Source organism: Rattus norvegicus, chromosome 8, assembly GCF_036323735.1.
Source record: "Rattus norvegicus strain BN/NHsdMcwi chromosome 8, GRCr8, whole genome shotgun sequence".
Classification (NCBI taxonomy): Eukaryota; Metazoa; Chordata; class Mammalia; order Rodentia; family Muridae; genus Rattus; species Rattus norvegicus.
Genome location: NC_086026.1, coordinates 101,986,748 through 102,006,972, shown reverse-complemented (window position 1 = coordinate 102,006,972; position 20,225 = coordinate 101,986,748). Strand labels below are relative to the sequence as shown.

The 20,225-nt window shown below is 40.3% G+C and overlaps 1 protein-coding gene across 2 annotated transcripts in view; it reads right to left on the bottom strand.

Annotated features, from left to right (window-relative positions):
- Plod2 (procollagen lysine, 2-oxoglutarate 5-dioxygenase 2) overlaps nt 1-20,225 on the bottom strand; it is an 82,705-nt gene that overhangs the window by 40,050 nt on the left and 22,430 nt on the right. For both annotated transcript variants that reach the window (NM_175869.3, NM_001142915.1), the window contains exons 2-4: nt 13,210-13,301; nt 10,971-11,107; nt 1,722-1,885 (exon numbers count right to left, since the gene is read on the bottom strand). In NM_175869.3, the coding sequence (NP_787065.2) occupies nt 1,722-1,885; nt 10,971-11,107; nt 13,210-13,301 (393 nt within the window). The remainder of the gene's footprint in view (nt 1-1,721; nt 1,886-10,970; nt 11,108-13,209; nt 13,302-20,225) is intronic.

The window sequence follows — 20,225 nt, the reverse complement described above, 5'->3', positions numbered from 1 at the left end:
CTCTCCTTGAGGGAAAGAAAAAGGAGCCACTGCTTCTGAATGAGGGAAACGTCTCCTGCTGTGCCAAGATTCCAGTGTAGGCAAAGAATGTAGGCTGTCACTGACTACAAAAAAATCGTGAAGAAATTAAATTTTTTCCATTACTTGAACCAGTCTTACTGTGCCAGCTAGACTGTTTTGCCGGCTAGCTTTTATATGTCATTGTCTGGAAAAGGGAATTCTAAAATTAGAGTGTTCCCCTTGGCCTTCGAACCAAGGCAATAAATCTGCCAATGGCATGTATCTATAAAGACCAGGGACCACAGGATCATTTTCTAAGTATTCCCCTGAGCTTCAGACATGCAGCCAGCCTTTCTGCCTCACTGACAGACAAGAATCACCACACGGAGACGGTACTTTATAAAACGACTTATGGTATATTTGTGAGCAGTCTGCCTGTCTGCATGTGTGCCATGTGTGTGCACACTGGCCAGAAGACGGTGTCAGAGCCCCTCGAACTGGAATTACAGACTTGTGAGCTATGATATGATCTGGGCACTGCGACCTGGAGAAACAGTGAGAGCATTCACCCAGAGAACCTCTCCAGCCTGACAGTGTCATTTTAATTACTACGAGTATTGTTTTAAAATAAAAAATTAGTAATGTAACATTTTTAGTTGGCCATAGTATTGACTTATAAAAAATATTTTCTTATCCTTCTTCTAAGGTCAAATATCCTTAAATAAGTAAAATACAATTACATTCATATACATTCTTAATGCATTTTTTCTACTGCCATGTTTTAAGACTAAACAATCCATTTTCACTAGGTCATAACTCATGTCCTCTGAGTATCTCTTCCAGACTGTCTCTGAAACCACACACTGACACACCCATGGTCCCTGCCTTCCCACTCACAATCCTGCTGCACACAGAAGCTTCATCCCCTGTCTCCTAGGCTTCCCTGAATTAGATCACTGCCAGCATCACTTCCTTGCTAATGTCTGTCATCTCCACAGCACCATGGGGCCCTCTGACATTTCCCTCAGTGGCTTTTTACTGCCCAGATGAATGTGTATCACAGGATATCGTTGTACGTGCTATTCTCAGGGAAAAACAGTTGAATACAAAACACAACCTAATCCAAAGCTATTCACTCACGTAGAACACATGTCCTCCGTCTATGAGGTCATGATGTCCCCCATCTATGAGTTCATGCCTTCTATCTGTGTGTTTGCATGAATCTCAGTTCAAGGGGAACATCTTCTATAGTCATAATGTCTCCTGGGTCAAATTTTCTCTTATCTTTAAGGAGCATATGTGATCACTGTTATTTAATCTGTGGTGATTCATGTTAAAGAATGCAACACTTCTGTACACTAGAACTATTTAAAATTTTGACTAAAAAAAGTCAGAACAAGTAACTTAGCACAATATAAGTAAAAACAGACCAAATTAACAAGTGACTGCTTTTAATCACAGGGTTATAGATTAAACGTGAAACGTTTTCAAAGAAAACTCATTAAACATCATATCCTATACCCAAAACACCTCAACGAACTGCAGTGGGAGGACGTCATTCCCACTTATAATGTGGAAATGTGAGCATCCACACTGCCTAGATACACAGACAGCTCCTGGGAAATGGTTTCCAGGCTCTAACCTGTGCATGAGCTTTCAGGATACTCCCTAGCAAGAACAGGGGCTGTGAGCCGTCCTGTCTCTAGCTGCATTGTTCATACCTCCAGAATTCAGGTAGCGTTTCCCAATGTGCACACCAGGATACTTGTCTGCCAGCCGCTTATCTGGCCACAACAGCGCATCCGCTGCAAAGACGATTTTATGATTTGTCTTTTGGAACTTTTTAAGAAGTTCTTCAGGCCCACCAGCAAATATAACATCAAAACTGTTTTTAAAAGAAACAAACAAGTCTTAAAATGCATGTTTCTGAATTTAAGAACAAAAACTAAGAAAAAAAATCCCTAAAACATGAGAATTTAGAATCCATACAGGATTAAAACACATTTAGAGAACACAGCAGGCAACCTCTTCCCAACTCACATCACACGAACCAGGTTTGTTTTGGTTTTATTCTACATTGACACATGAAGTGAAAATATGAGACATTTTCATTTTAATATTTAGCAACTTATCTCCAGAATAAAACGTGAAAGTTAGTGTGCAGATGTTACAGCTAATTTAAATTAATAACACCGGCATAAATACTTAATAAAGTCTCCATCTTAACAGTCAAATATTTCAGTGACATTCACAGACAGGAAGTTTAAGGGACCAATTCATTATTACCCCTGACAAAGTGGTTTTGACTTGTACGTCTCAAACTGCTATCAGTATACACTTAATACTTGATATACTCTATAATATGAAGCCTTAATCACATTCATAATCTTATTCAGATCCATAAATTCAAAACGAGGTAAAATTAACAAAATTAACAACAGAATTTAAGGTCTCAGGTTTATTGATACCCCCCCAGCCCCAGATTTTATTTTCAGATCTAACTCACGGGATCATGACTTAACAGAAAATTAACTGTAATAACCTCTATTAGGAATACAACCCCTCTGCAGAAGTCCCTATGTATTGCAACTTTAAATCTCCCAGTGTGGCGAGGATGCGGAGAAAGAGAAACACTCCTCCATTGTTGGTGGGATTGCAGACTGGTACAACCATTCTGGAAATCAGTCTGGAGGTTCCTCAGAAAATTGGACATTGTACTACCTGAGGACCCAGCTATACCTCTCTTGGGCATATACCCAAAAGATGCCCCAACATATAACAAAGACACTTGCTCCACTATGTTCATCGCAGCCTTATTTATAATAGCCAGAAGCTGGAAAGAACCCAGATGCCCTTCAACAGAGGAATGGATACAGAAAATGTGGTACATCTACACAATGGAATATTACTCAGCTATCAAAAACAACGACTTAATGAAATTCGTAGGCAAATGGTTGGAACTGGAAAACATCATCCTGAGTGAGCTAACCCAATCACAGAAAGACATACATGGTATGCACTCATTGATAAGTGGCTATTAGCCCAAATGCTTGAATTACCCTAGATGCCTAGAACAAATGAAACTCAAGATGGATGATCAAAATGTGAATGCTTCACGCCTTCTTTAAAAGGGGAACAAGAATACCCTTAAGGGGGGATAGGAAGGCAAAGTTTAGAACAGAGGCTGAAGGAACACCCATTCAGAGCCTGCCCCACATGTGGCCCATACATATACAACCACTAAACTAGATAAGATGGATGAAGCAAAGAAGTGCACGTTGACAGGAACTGGATGTAGATCTCTCCTGAGAGACACAGCCAGAATACAACAAATACAGAGGCGAATGCCAGCAGCAAACCACTGAACTGAGAATAAGACCCCCGTTGAAGGAATCAGAGAAAGGACTGAAAGAGCTTGAAGGGGCTCGAGACCCCATATGAACAACAATACCGGTCAACCAGAGCTTCCAGGGACTAAGCCACTACCTAAAGACTATACATGGACTGACCCTGGACTCTGACCTCATAGGTAGCAATGAATAGCCTAGTAAGAGCACCAGTGGAAGGGGAACCCTTTGGTCCTGCTAAGACTGAACCCCCAGTGAATGTGACTGTTGGGGGAGGGCGGTAATGGGGGGAGGATGGAGAGGGGAAGCCCATAGAGAAGGGGAGGAGGGGGAGGGGTTTGGGGGATGTTGGCCTGGAAACCGGGAAAGGGAATAACATTTGAAATATAAATAAGAAATACCCAATTTAAGAAAGACGGAAAAAATAAATAAAAAAATGTGTCTTGTAAGAAAAAAAAAATCTCCCAGTGTTTCTTTTTACAGCAGAGCAGCTGAAAGCCAGTGTTTGTAGGACTCTAAGCTGATGCTTGTGGTAGGTGACAAATATGAAAGGGAAGCTCTCAGTTCCGCAAAGGATTCCCTAGTGGCTAACAGTGCAGATGGACTGTGAGTCACGTGTCCTGGAAGCCCAGAGCTGCTCCATGTGCTCTGTAGCTTTGTCTATGAGGGGCTGGGTACATGTAAGGTTCAGTAACATATAGTTTACTGTGTTAGATCATTGCTAGCAAAAATACCGGAAGCTTGTTTTCCATTAGGCTCTTGGTGAAGATAACACCTGCCCCTCTTCTACACTCGAGCTTTAACAACAGCATTGCTCGTGTGTAAGATGAGTACACGGCCATCCTGCTGAGAAAGAACCGTGAAGGAAGAAAAGACGTGCCACAGGACCAACTCTGCCAGCACCACCAAGCCACATTCTTTAAAAAGGAAACTGTCTGCATCTCTTTGCTCTTCCTTTGCATAAGGGATAAGTGCTTACATCTTTACAAAATAAAATATAAAAAATTGTATAACTAAGTTCTGTATTTATGAATTTATTTTGAGATGTGAGTCTCACTACATACCCACACTGCCATTAAACCCAGGGCTAGAATTACTCATACAATCCACCACTCAGGCCACACTCCCCCCGACATTTTTGAAGTAATATTTAAAACTGCTGTTCAAAAAAGTTAGTTTCTTTTCACTTGAAGCTGTTCTAGAAAAATTAATCAGTTACTTATATTTCTATTATGAAATATTGCATTTCAAAATTAAATTTCTGTTTATGAATATCCAGAGAGGCAGACTGTCAGAGAAAGATTGCAGACACACAGACACATTCTAGAATCAGTAAGGAAGGTGCTCTTGATGCTAACAGCAGGATCGCGAAGTCTACCCCAGTGTGCAGCGTGCTAGCTGCAGTCTGACTCCAGCTTTGCTGCTGCCTTCGCAGCACACACACCAGTTCCTGGACCTAGCTTAATTTCTTATTTATAAAAGAGCGGGAAAGTGGGCATAAACAGGAACTGCTGATTGACAGTTGCTAACACACTGTTAAGTACTGCACATGAGAGCTGCTGGCTACAAACTCAAGGAGGGGTTGCCTAGAAAGCAGGACATGGGAAAAGGCAGTGCTCATATACGTGTGTGCGTGTGTGTGTGTGCGTGTATATGTGTGTGTGTAGTGTGTTTTAAATAAATTTTAAAGATGTCAATTTTTATATCTCAGTAATGTATTCTGAAATCTCAAAACTAACTTTTTGATGTTTTTAAAATTAAAAAAAGAAAGCTAATCTGATTTACAAAACAAAATAAATACAATTTTCTGTATAACTGAATTCATCAATCCTGTTTATAACTATAGCTGCTTTATTCCAAAGAACTAGACACTAATTTTGTTTGTATGTGCCCATGATGAGAGAGAGAGAGAGAGAGAGACAGAGAGAGAGAGAGAGAGAGAAAGAGAGAGGGGAGAGTGGGGGGATTAATAAATACCAAAGATGAGGCCAAAAGCTCACACTCTGAGTCAAGCAGACAGTGAGCTTTAGGAGACCAAACGACTTTCTGAAAACAGTTAAAAATATAGTTTGGTGAGTAAAGGAACCTTAATTTATAGTCGATAGATGGATAGATGGACAGACGGACAGATGGACAGACAGATGAACAGAAGGACACACAGACAGATATATAGACAGACAGATAGTTTATAGAAAATTTGTGAGTAGTACCACGTACTCAAATGTTACAATGAGGGTGAGATGGGTGGGTGTGAAATCCCATGTACAGCCTTGGCCTCAGTTGAACAAAGCCTGGATTGAATTCCCAGTTTAGCCCAAAAAAAGTTACAGATGCCATTTGAATGTTTTTATCTTTAGAACTCTACTGAAGAACAAAGATAAAACTGTATTTTAGACTATTAATAAAGTCAGTAGCTTATAAAAGAAGATATGATTTTTAATTTGCTAATTTAGGATTTTATAATCATTACTTTTTAAATGCAATTCTCTTAATGTAGATGAGAAGAAAATTATTTTCACATAATTCAAGTAGGAATTGACTGTAAAGAATATTGACTTTGACTTAAAAATGTAAAGTATTTCCTCTTCTGAGAAAGGGTCTCACATAACCCAGGCAAGCCAGAGAGGGACATGGTATGAAGTCCAGGCTGGCCCTGACATTTCTGCCCTCACCTCCCAAGTGAGGGAGGCGCCACTGCACTCAGCTAAAAAAGGTAAAGTTGGTGACATGTTTTCCTATTTCCTTCCAGCAGGTGTCATTTCTGTTTGCGTTCCTTGGGTGGGGGTTTCTTTCTGCCTATTTAAAACTTCTCAAAGGGAAGAAAGTTTTTCTACTTAAAATTATTTGAGCCACAAAAATGTACAATAAAAATATTTTTTTCAAAATATGAATACACAGAGGTCATAAAAATAATTCTCACAGGAACTCAGTCCATTTAAAGACAAGGAATAAAATAAAACTTTTCCACATTTAAGCATGGTAAATATTCCCCAGTCCTGCAAAACCCATGAGTGAATGCAGACATGTCACAGTTCTATCTCCAACAGGTCATTGGGACTTTTATGAGTACTGGTCCTTCTGTGTTATGCTTGTGGTAACTTCTACCACAGTGACCCAGACTGGATGAAAATCCATCATTTATCCTGGACTCGTCGGTTTCCATGACAACTGCCATTGAAATACTTTTGCAGGGTCTTACTGATTGCACCTTACCTCTACTACTCAGTTCCTCCGAGAAGACAATGATCTGTATCGATTTACATTCCCTCCAAACTCCATATGCACCTTCCCAGCAATCTGTCACCCCCTGCCACACACACTCCTGACTCGGGGAGTCTGAGACTCTCCTGAAGGTACCACGCCCCAGAGTCAACCAGTAGTTTCTAGCTGTGGCCTAAAATAAGTCAGCAAATATTTACACTGGCCTTCAGTAGACAGTTTGGACTCTTAAGGCCACACAGTTTCTGTCAGACAACTTAATTCTGCCAGGCTGGTACAAAAGCAGTCACATATAAGACATAGGACGTATAGAGTTCTCAGTTACAGAACAATGCTTGGTCCCACAAGACCCATTTATGGATACCTGCCCTGTAGAATAAAATCTAAATAGACCAGCTCACAACAATAACCTTGATTCACTATCCTATTCAGAAGTTAATATGAATTCTTTCACGTGGGGTCAAGTGTGTCTTCATAATGAGCATCTGTCTACATAACGTGGATTTCCCAAGCAACTTCCCCTCGAGGCTTACGTGCAGTCTCAACTCCTCTGACACCAACATGGCAGGAAAAGAACATTTCCTTCCACTTAGCTCTCACTATCCTTTAATTCTCTGTACCCACCCAGATATCCGTTGTATTTTATGCACCTAATCAAAAGCCCCTCTTATTCCAGGCTGCATCTTCTCCCTTATAAGCTGGATTCACATCCTTAGCATTTATCTAGGCCCTTAGCTGAGGATTTTGAAGACATTAAGTATATGTCTGTCAAACAAATGAAATGAATCAACCAATAAATGAATTAAATTATATCTGTACAAGAGGAAAAAGCTTATAGGTTGCCAAGGAAAAAAGCCACAGAAGTTTCCCCAAACCTTGTTACTTTGCCCTAATCCAAAACTTTACTGATCATTACATGCATAGAATTAAACAAAAATTATAATCATCTGAACCATAAGAAGGTTCAGGTTAAAAATAAAGTCTAATGAAACTGAACCATGCAATACCTGAAAACTATGTATCTTAAGTCTCCCTCAAATTTTGGTATTTCCAGAGATTAAAACCATGATGCAACAGAATAGAACCTTTAATACCTGCAACATACACTGACGACACAGACACACAGATATACAGGGACACATAGATAACACACATGCACAACACGAACACACACACTCACACGCATGCATCCACACACGCGCGCACACGCACACACACATCATTTTAACTAGTTGAAAATGCTCACTCAAGTGAATTTTCAAAATAAAGTATAAATCATTATTGAAAACGATCAAATTAATATTAGCTATTTGTGATAGAGAAAAGGGGAGTTGGTGGGCTAAAGTAGGTTCTATCCTAAAAGCCAAACATTCCTTGATGAGTATGTCCCCAGATGAAGTTACACATGAAGGATATGAAATTATTCCTGATGCTAAACAGAGTCAGAAACGATGAAGATCTTTCTATCTGGAAGGTCACCGCCTCCAGACGGTTTTCAGAGGAGCCCAAGTGCAGGAGCCACAATGCACAGAGGACAGCCAGAGGGAGAATGTGGCAAATCTCAAAGATGTTTGCTCCTCAGCCCAGCTAACTGCCAGACCAGGATCTCCCCTGGTTTCTCAGTCAGTCCCTTAAACTAAAATGATACAAAGAATTAGATGAGAATCACAGTCTCCTTTTAAAAGGATAGGGCTTATTATCTCTGAATGATAAGAACGTGCAAAGCTGGCAAATAATCTGTAAAAATGAATATTCATTCACTCCATAAAAAAGTAATAAGTAATTTTTCAGATCCTTTATGTCAGCTACGACACATATAAAAGAGAAAAATATTCAGAATGTCTGACCCAGTCAGCTGTCAGTACCCACAACTAGTATCTTATTTTGAACAGAGATAGCTAATACTTGTTCACTAAAGAACAAATTTCAAGTAGACAATTTGGCTTGGGAATACACATGCAAGGATGTGTGCACGTGTGTGTGTGTGTGTGTGTGTGTGTGTGTGTGTGTGTGTGTGTGTGTGGTGTTGTTGTTGTTGTAAAAATATAAAAATAATAAAGTACGGTGGTCTTTTACCCCGCTAGGTCCGTGCCACAGTGTCCCAAGATATCTGCTAGATATCTTGGCGGAAACACATCCCAGCCGCACTTTCCTACACTCAAATCCCCACATAAAAGAACACACAACACAATAATCTTAGATCCAATTGGTAAGATATAACTGCCCACTTAAACATACAAAGCCTGGTACTATCCATCCCTTGAGAACATTAATAACAACCTGTAAATACACAGAGCAGAATCTTAACATCACCTGCCATCTTGTCCTGCCAAGGCTTCTCCCCTCTCTCCTCTGCCCTGTCTCCTCTTCTCTCCCTTAGTCTCCTCCTCTTCCTTCAAACTTCTCTCCCGCCCATCCTTCCTTCTCCTCCAATGATAGGCCTCCTTCTATCCTGTACCTGCCCCTCACCAGTACTTTACAAATTCAATGGGGAGGTGGTTCTGGTGAAGTCACCTGAGTTCTGAGTCTTTGACTAGGCAGCTGTCCTTGGGGCAGTGGAATTAGCATCAAAATACAGTAACTTCAGGGCAAACCACAATGTGTGTATATGTGTGTGTGTGTGGGGGGGGGGAGACAGACACAGAGACACAGACACAGACAGACAGAGACAGACAGACAGACCGACAGACCAGTCACTGCTACTATATCTATATGTGAAGTGCGGTCCATCACTAATGATCAGATCCTTTGTGTCTGCACATGTAAACTGTCACTATTGCCAGGGAGGGGGCTTTACCAAATAAACCAGCTTTTCTTAATAAAAGTACAGGTTTGCTTTTAAAACTTTATTCTCAAAGAAACTACCTGGACCACGGAAATGACTGATCCTGAACCTAGAGCCATCGGACCGTTTTCAAACACTGTATTTTCTGCCGAGCTGAGTCTTAAATACAACCAAATGAATCAGACTGACTAGTCTCAGGTATGTGTGTCTTATGCCCTCTTCTGTCTGTCAGAAATAGCTGGGCTCCTCACACGCCAACTCGCCAGGATAAAGCACATGAGTAAGGGAGAAAGGAGGCTGGGAAGGGAAGGTCTGAGAAAAACAGGGTCCCCATTCTCAAAGGCTCAGAAACCTAGAGACCATCACTAGGTTCTTCACTGGTGTGTGATCACGGACTATCTCCCTCATAATCAAAATCCAAAGTTGCTTGTGCCAGGTTCAAACTCAGGCATGTGAATATTAGAAATCCATACTGAGCACTTAATCTAGATGTTATATGATATATATTATATACGATATGGATATATTAGACAATGTAAAAAACTTCACAGTGCATAAGGTGTCCCATACCTGCTGTCTCAGACTTGCAAGGAAAGTGCATGCATGAAAATAAAGCTTCTGTCTGGGGACCTCAGCAATTGGAAGTGTGACAGTATGAAGGACTGACGGGGCCTAGGCATCACTGCTTCTGTTTTTACGTCAGAGTTCAGCCCATCCTCACATACACTTTTGCCTAAGAATCATCTCTAGTTTCATTTGCAAATGATGTGGTTTTGCATTTGGGAATTGAAAACAAGAAGGATTTAAAATGACTTTATTACACCAATGAGAGAAATTCCAAACAGGATTTAAAATGAAAGATCAATAACAACATTATAAAAATGAAAAAGACACAAAGCAGTATATGGTACAATGTGGTGTTTTTAAAATACATATGTTTTAAAAAGACGTTAAGTACTTCAGGAAAATAAGGCAGTATGTAAAATGGTATCCGTGGGCCAGGGAGACGGCTCTATGGCAGAATATGTGCTTTGGATACGAATCCCTTTGTATTTCAGCCAAGCTCAAAAGCAAATAAATGGCAAAAATGTATGCACCAAAAGACTCTTTGTTTAACAGCACAGGGTCTCATCTGTCTGCCTTGCACTTGCAACTTTCTAGGTCATTTGGACGGCTAAGCAGAGCTCATTTTGTTGTCTCCCTCAACTGCACACTCAAGCATGACCTCCAGTGTGCCTTTAACCCAAGATTAAAGTGAATGTCACAAGAATGTTACATGGTTCCATATTTTCTTATTAGTTCTTATTATAACTCATCATCTTTAATACTACAAGACTGGTGCAGATTGTGACTTCTTTCATGCGTAGTAAATTTATTTTGCATAGAAGAAAAACTCCCGCCAATGGGAAAATTCAGTATAAAATCATCTTGCTTTTAAGTTAGGGCTCAGAAGCACCAACTGCTCACTGGAAAAACTTCAGTTATACCCGAGGAAAATAAACTTTCTATAATGAGTCACTGTCAGTAAAATATTTCAACATTTAAACTTCAATTATCCAATTCTATCTTTAAAGGTAACATAATACAGGCTGAAAAACACACAGGCTTAGTTCTCTTACCATTCAGTAAACAAGATGACCAGATCGTCCTGACCGGCGTAGTGCTCCATGGCTTCTTTCATTAATCTCACCTTCTGGCCCCCTCCAATACTGTTCATCCCATCACCACCTCTCCACTCTTGCCCTTGACCAAGAACCTAGAAATGAAACCAAGAATTCATCCTGAGGAAAACGCCAACGGCGATATCAGCATTAAAATGTCAGCAGAGACTTGTGCCGCACTCCTTTAACCCACTGCTTATTTATAATTAAAGCGCAATGTCAGGATGGAAGAGAAATTAATGCACGGGACGGTCTTAATTCTTCAGTGCTGTCCACCACTAAGATACCACTCCAAACAACACCTCAAGTTGATTCTAACCTATAGAAGTGGACTCAGAAAGTAGTTCTCATCTTATTCTTCTTTCCCAGATTTAAATGAAAATGAAGAGACCCTTGTGGTTTACCTGTCTAATGGGATAGGAACTCTGTAAGGAAATTCCTATGATCAGAGGCTCCTAGATTGGCCTGTCAAACAAGGACACACAGAAAGCCTCCAGTATAAAGAACCCTTATTTCTTTGGCAAATCTTATTTGTATCAGCCTCAAAAGTTTAATAAGAATTACCCAATGCAACGGATGCTGAAGTGCAGCTAGCCTGGGCTACGTAGGCTCCTTCCAGCATCTGCCTCAGCCTTAGCCACTTCACCATGAGCTCTAAGTGGTGAGTGACGCCCTGGCTTTGAGATGGAGAGATATAATCAACATGTGCCCCACCTCCCACACACAAGTAGATCTGGAGAACGAAAGGGGAATGGAATTTAAACAAACTCAGTGAACCCAACCTCAGATGTTTAACTGCCTACAGGGATGTCCGGGGTAAAGACATCCAAGTGGACTGAAGTTAGTTAGCATGGGACTGGATTCAAGCCGGAGCGAATGCGGATTGATCAGTGCTCCAGCCGAGCTTCTCACAGGACGCTCTGGAGTTTCCAATACTGCGCCCCTGAGCCGACCACATCTGGGGCTTATCCCAGCCGAGCAGAGGGAGGAGTCAGGCTTTGCTGCACATGGGCAAAAATGGTGAAAGAAGACTCTTGGGTCCACTCTGTGACTCACTCACCTGATGTGTGTGGGAGAATTTCCCGGTCCAGCTCCTTTCTAGTAATGAAGAGCTCCCTGGTACAAAGTGTATGCTTTAGAAACTTCTGGACTACATAGCAGGAGGACGAAGAGAGGACCCAAATCTCTACTATTCAAAGGGAACTGGACTCTAAGATATGATAGGTCAGAGCTATGTACTCTCAGCAAGCAGGCAAGTTTCCCTCAAAAATAAATAAATTTTGCTCATAAGCATGTTTATGTCATTGGTTATGGAACTGGTCAACAGCATACCACATACGATTTTCCTAATACGTGCACATGAGATACTTTCTATTCTCTCCTCACATCGAGCCCTACATATCGACCCACCGAGTCCCAGGCATATCCTTTGTTTGTGTGTATACACCGGTTTCCATCAAGGCATGCCAACGATAGCTCTCCTCTTCTTTCTCACTCTTCCTCTTTAAACACACAGATGCTATCACTAAATCTCTTTCCGGCACAGCTCAGCAACATTAACGCTCTGCATGAAAATCCACACCTCGTCATCTAGAGGCCAAGTAATGGATGACACTATTCTCTACATTACATGCTAAAACAGGTCAGTTTCTCCCAAGCTAGGAGCAACGTTTTCCTTCTTTTTGTTTTTCATTCTCTTCAGTCTCTCAGCTACTTCCTCATGCTCCTCTTTCTAAAAACAATATGGCTGGCATACTCTTTATATCAAAAGATAAATAACCAGATCCAACAGGCACATGTCACAAAAGCCAGTGTAACACTCTATCAGGGGCTCCAAGTCACCTCTGATCATATCCATGAACCATATCCTGGGGACAAAACATCTAAAACACTTGGCAATGTTCCAACAAATGAACCCAAACCAAACCAAACAGGAAAAGCAACTGTCAACAGCATACCCCGACAGCCTCCTTCCCACCGTGTTTTCAACCATCTATAAAGAAACACCATGGCAGACAGTCCCTTAGTCAAATCCTGATTGCACTGTATGTATGCATGACCCTCCAAAGGAAGTCAGGAAAGTTACATATATATGTATTTCTGTTGCTTACAGAACATGTTTAAATAAACCACTAGATAATGTATTTTAGGCACATACATATTTTAGGAAGTCCAGAGACAGAAAGATGTATCATACCTTCACAGTATAATTGAAATACTTGGCTGAATTCATAAATCTGTGGAATCCATCGTTTTCTTTGGTTGCTACAGTTATGACTAATAACTTATCTGAAAAGATAAAGAAAGAAGGTTTAGCAAAACATTAAATGCTGTTTCTCCATAACATTATGGTGATTAAACACTTCCTTATCACGCAGGAATTCTCTTGATTAGTTAAATGAAGAGTTACTGAAAAACAGGCATGGAAAATGGGCCGTATGACAAGGCAATGATTAACCCATGTAGCAAGAAACTATTTTACTGGTATTCAAATAAATATAGGAGATGGGCTTTCACAAAAGGCCTATTTTATCTCCAGTTAAGACTTCTGTACGCATCACTCCATCAGACAGCCGCACTGTCACCTACACACCATCCCAGGTGAGGTGTGCTATCATGTGATTTCCTCAGCAAGCTCTATTCACTCCGCACGGACACTCACAAAGGAGGACCTCATCGCAAGACTAATCATAGTCTCTAAAACAAGCTGAACAAACTGAAAACAGACTACTTACAAAGTCTTATTTTTCCTCCTACGTCTGATACTAAGGTCTTAAAAGATATAACGTTTATATCCCTTCTTTATTCTTAGTTTTGTAAACAGTAATTGGATCAAAAGTCAGAGATGCTAGCAACACCATCAGCAAGTAGGTAGCCTTTAGTTGCCTTTTACAATGGCTCCCGAATTCACTATAGGTTCTGTTCTTAACAGAGACAGGTGGAGTAAAAATCTGTTTACAAATACTCATAAAAGCCGCTGTAGACAGATGGGATAATATTTATCAGGCAAAAGCATGCTGGAAAACTCGTAAAAGTTGCATCCTCCCCAGCAAGCACTAAGGAGCAGGGCATTCCTCAGGGAGTCAGACAGCTGAGCTAATATCTCAACATTGCAAACACCAAGTTATCCCACTTAATTCTCCGTGGCCTAGTGATACAAGAAGACCGAGAAGGTTCTGCGTGACCGCTAAATCATAAATAATCCGTAGTCATAGGATTAATGGATCATAGGAATCAGTTAACAAACTAGGGTAATTCTTCATATCAAATTCTGAAAATATTTTACTATAGAATGTAAGCATAATTAATTTGCGTAAGCTAAACATTCATTATTCAAATCAAAAGGAAAAACATTTCCATTAAGATAAATAATGCATTTTTAGATTTCTGTTACAAATGAAGTATTACCTTACAAAATTTTGGTTGAATAAATGTTCCAAATAAAATATAGCCGGTAATTAATTGACGTTATGAAGATCTGAGTATGGTTGTTTGAATAAGCATGGCCACCACAGAACCATATATTTAAATGCTTAGTCATCAGGGCAAGGAAGTGTTAAGGAAGCATCAGGAGTTGTAGCTTCCTGGAGATGTCACTGGGTTGGGCTTTGAAGTTTCAGAAGCCCACTCAAAGCCCAGTGTCTGTCTGTTTGTCTCTCTCTGTTTGTCTCTCACCAACCCCCTCCAGCCCCCTTCGCCTGCTGCCTGAAGATCAGGTTGTAAAGCTCTCAACTGTCCCAGCACTGTGCCTTTCTGCTCACACCATGATGTCTATAGACTAAGCTCTAAGTAAGTCCCTCATTAGATGCTTTATTTTGTCAGGAGTCCCCTTGTTCATGTTTCTTCATACAACACAGACTAAGACACTGGGTAAAGCTATCTTAAAGATATCTTTAAATTGTTAATTTTAGAAAAGAAAACTTTCCAGGGCTGAAGAAATAAATGGGCAAGGCTGACCATGTGAGCTGGTTTTCCAGAACATGGAACATCTGCAGCACAAGGGTCTGTACTCCCATCATGCCCCACTGCAGAGACACAGGCAAAGACAGGAGAGCCTGCAGAAAGAAGCCCTGGCCAGCAAGTTATGTGCAGTAGTGGTGCATCAGTCTCTGGTTTAAAGAAAGTTATATGCAGTAATGATGGCATCCAGTCTCTGGTTTAAAGATTTATTTTGTTAAGAGCATGCTGCTCTTAACAATCTCGAGCAAGAATAATTACGAATTCATGAGAACAATTAAAACTTATGATCAAATTCTCTCCAACCAGACTATATCCAAAGATTTGAGATGTCCTTAAACATTAACTAAACCGTGAGGTTATCCATGGTATGTAGTATTCCATGGATTACTAAACTTTTAAAATTCATTTTCAATTGATACAAAGTAACATAAAATTGTACATATAATAGAGTACAAGGAATTTTTTTCATGTACATACATGTTGTATGTATCAACATCTTGACTGAGTGGATTCATGGACAAAGGATGGCATGCACATGTGTACAAAAATATTAATTTTCAACAAAATACATAGCACTACCTGGCATTCACAGATGAGGAGAGTAAGAGTTAAATAGGATAAGTGATTTAACTAATATTACCAAACAAGCTATGTGCAGAACAAGGAGATCATGAGAGCTAATCTGTAAAGCTCATTTGTTTCCAGTATTTAAGGTTGCCTCATTTGGCAAAGGTCACTGGGCCAAAAAACCCTTTAGATTGGTATATATGGTGTAGCAGAGGACTGCCTTGTCTGGGCTCAGTGGGAAAAGATGAGCCTAATCTTGTAGAGACTTGATGACCAGGGAGGGAGGATGCCCTGTGGAGGAGGAGGAACTCTTTCAGAAGCAAAGTGAAGGAGGATGGGGGAAAGAATCTGGGGGGGGGGCAGACATTTGGGATGTAAATAAATAAATAAATAAATAAATAAATAAATAAATAAAATGGTATGTGTACAGAAAAGGAATGGTAAGCCAGAAGCTTCCCTCTTCAGAAAGGTCTGATTGGAAGACAAAGTAACTTTCACAGAGCTATGGGTGCTTAAAGACATTTTCAAAGTATGTAAGTAGATTATTTATATTGCAAATAAAAACAAAATTAGTATATTTTATAGTAAAAGTGATTATTAGGTAAAGATTGAAATGATAAAATTCTATCCTGCTATAAGATGTAATTTTAATATATTGTTGGCCACAAACTTTATGTCAATGATAACAATGACGGATCACAGAAATTAAAATGAGAACAGTTGGCCTTAACACAACGCCTAGTTTAGGGAAGTTCATGCTCTTGTTGTAACAATAGTTACAGACGTGAGCCACACAACTTATGTCATCTGTACAAAACGCATTCCATTGTAAGAACCCACACTCCCACCCAACACTCCCTCCCTCACCATTGCCACAGACCTACAACTGTGCCGAGTCCTTCAGTTACTCAGACCGGACTGTTCAAAGATCCCAAGCTCGATGTGATAAGTGAAAGGAAGAACAATGAAGGGGATCCACTCCCCCACATTCATAGCAATCCCTTCCCAGAAACATGGAAAGAAAAACTGCACAACCCTGGACGGCAGCCAAATACTCCACACAGAGATCCAAGAGTTCCTTCTGGAGTTTAGAATGTGGAAACGAAGTTCACACACCAAAGAATGAGCATGGACGACTCCCAACGCAAGCAAGGAAACTCTGAGATAAACTTTTGAAATAAAACTTCAACAAAAACGAAAACAAAAAAGAAAAAAAAAAGCAGGGAAAAGCATTCACTATGATTATCTCCTACATGGTATTTAATAATAAATATAAATTCTACATTAAAAAAAAAAACTTGTGAGGTTGAACACATGCTCACAAACAGCCAATGCATGCCAAGCAAGCCAAGAAAAAAGCCATCTTTATCAGGCAAGTGACATGTGCCAGCTCCTTCCCACGTGTGACACTGGTGAGCTATGTCAGGAAGTAATAACTGTGTGAGGTTTGACCGGGTGGCAAGAGATATGGAAGCCATGCTGTGTACTAATAGTTGAGGGACTGAGACGTTTTTCTACTCTGATAAAAAGGAAAAAATAAGAAAGTAATCAACCACCTTTTGCACTAACTCATTTCAAGAGGGAAAAACAAAAATCTAGGTTTCTGTGCTTAACTTTAGAAAGCTGGTTGAGAGAGAAGGACAAATTAATTGAGGACATTGTGTCAACAACAAGAGTAAGATGTATCCAAAATAAATGAACTATGTGAGAAAATTGATGTGCATTCTATCCCTTAGATCCAACAAATACAGTGTAACTTTCCAAAATTCATAACAGTATATTTGATACCTCCACATGTCACAAATTGTGAACACTAGATATAATTCGAATGTCAAAGACACAAAGAGCTGCCAACCACCCGCCCAAAAGAAAGAGTGTACATTAATGAACTGCAGGGCCTCAGAGACATGAAATGTCACAAAAATAGAAAAACGTGCCAGTGAGAAGAACATCCTCGGAGCTGAGTGCTGTAACACATCTGCTGGCCAAATGCTTTATCAGAGACGGGGACCGGCCTTTCGCCAATCTGCAAGCAGATTACGTAGCTTGTTGAAACACATTTGATCTGTTACTGTCTGTTCCATATTTTACACAGGCAGTAAAATATCTCCTCTGCTCATACACAGGGGGCACCGTTTAGGGACCAGGACAATAAACCACAGATGAAGGTAACACGCATTCCCACGAGCTCACTCACTTGTAAGGGCCACTGGCAGCTGTGCTGGGATTGAGAGACCATGCTCTAAGAGAAGGGTCTAACTAAAAGAAGATTCAGAAACATATGCTGTTGAAATTTAGTGAAAACAAAGTCCTAAACTTTACTTATCATCTTCAGCTACAAGGAAATAGTTGTTTCTTCTATCCTGCATTTCTAAGAGAACAGTACAGAATTATTTTCAAGGACTGGGGCTGCCGGGCTTGCAATGCTGTTTCTTGGTTCTCAGAGTGCTTGTTTAACATGCTCGAGGCCTGACTTGATTTACAGCATAATGTAAGAAATAGATGCTTTGGGCTGGAGAGATGGCTCAGAGGTTAAGAGCACTGACTGCTCATCTAGAGGTCCTGAGTTTGATTCCTAGCAACCACATGGTGGCTCACAACCATCTGAAACGTGATCTTGGGGCACTCTTCTGGCATACAGGCATATATTCAGTCAAGTGCATTAGATTAAGCAGCAGCAGCTCAGCCTCATTCTTTCTTTAAGGCTTTACAGCATTTACTCCAGAAGCTTTAGAACACCTTCCTGCTACTTCAGTTCACATTATTCAGAGGTTGCCATGTAAAGGATTACTAAAAACATGGATGAGCATATTACATGATAATTTGAGGCTATAAAGGTAACTCCCAAATGACTCGCAATGCCACCTTTATAGTCCGGGCGTCTATGGAATAACTACAGTCATTACAAAACTCCTGTGCTCTAACTACCAACTGTCACACTCTCATCTTGCTGAACAAGTTAACTATTTTAGCAGTGTTTCAGGGCTAGAGCAATGGTTCGGTGGTTGAGAGCACTGGCTGCTCTTCCAGAGAACTCAGGTTGGTTCCCAGCACTCACACAGTGGGGCTCATAACCTGTTGTAACTCCAGTTTCAGCAGATCTGACACCCTCTTCTACCCTCCGTGGTATCAGGTTCACAACTGGTGCACAGACATTCAGGCAAAACTAGTATGCACATAATTTTAAAAAATGTTATAGGATTGAATAATGAAATCAAAATATATTTTCAGACATCTGAGAGGTTCTCGCTCAAGACATTAAAAAAAAAGTGGTTCTTCTGCTTGCTTCTAAAAAAAAATCTCAATGCCACACAAGTCAGTATTCCATATATTATTATACATGAGCACACTTTACATGCTAAGCCATATTTTCCTTTTATAGGTTTTACATGTATTTGAGCTGTTTTCAAATGGAACAACAGTATAGTTTGGTTTATATAAAGCACTACTTATTTAACCATTATACCGTGAACTTAGTCAAGCTATTTTAAAACACAGCTATCCTTTAGAGCATTTAAAAAGATACAGTTGTTCTTGATGTACATACAGTCGTACGGGTACACTATATGTAATAAATCCCAAGTTCAATTCTATTATGATTTGAATCTGCAATGTTCCCCAAAGGCACATAGCAGCTGGTCTCTAACTGTTGGCCTTGATGGCCTGAAGTCCTCTGTCAGCATGGCTAGCATAATTCAGTCCTCCCTTAAGTTGCATGTATCAGGAATGCTGTTACAGCAACCAGAAAATTAATGGGTTCAGAAGAGAGAGATCCAGGGTTCTCGCGTATGATAAACCTAACCATTTAGTTCACAGCCCTTAGGAACTGCTTTGTGGAAGACATTGTAGCAAACACAGAAAAACCCTAGCGCGCCATAAGCAAGGGGTGCTGTCAGAACACGGGCCGTAAAGACTGTTGATGAGGTTGCAGGCGGCAGAAAAGACTGCTGAACGTTGACTGGAGGCCACTCAGGTTATATTCTGACCATGTTCTCCCCTCTCCTGGAAATAGGAATGAAACTGAACTCTAAAGCAATTACCTTGTTTACCTGACAGGGTGACTTTCATGACAGCCTAGCATGCAGCCTGTGGCATGAGTGTTATTGGCTGCTTTTAGTGAGATTTATTATGAGTATGCAAAGCAAAAAGAGCAAAAGAATATGTGTCCTGGAAAGGAAAGGGTGCCATAACCCTCCTGATTCCATGTGGAGGGACTGGTATGGTTTAAGAAGTGCCCATCTCAACTTACAACAGGCTAGAGAAGCAACCACACAGTTAAGAAGTATAGTTAGTTTATCCTAGTTATAAATTGAGGGGGAAATCAAAGAGTTTAGTAAGACACAGCAAATAGGCATGCATAGTAAATGACTGCTCATAAACAGTAGGTAATCAAAGTATTTTATTTCAATCTATTATTTCAGGTAACAAAGAGATACAGGAATACATGGACTATCTCCAAGTGAAACACTGGGAGTAATTTGATGCACACCTCCCAGAAGACACTTTGTTGACCTTAGTAATATACATATAACGTCCCTCAGAAGCAACCCCTACACTCCAGACCACTTAACCTTATCCTGAAAAGCACCCTTGCTCTCAGTGTCTGTGCTTTACAATTCTGTTTTTTTGTTTTTATTTAATTTATTTTTATTTTATGTGCACTGGTGTTTTGCCTGCATGTCTGTG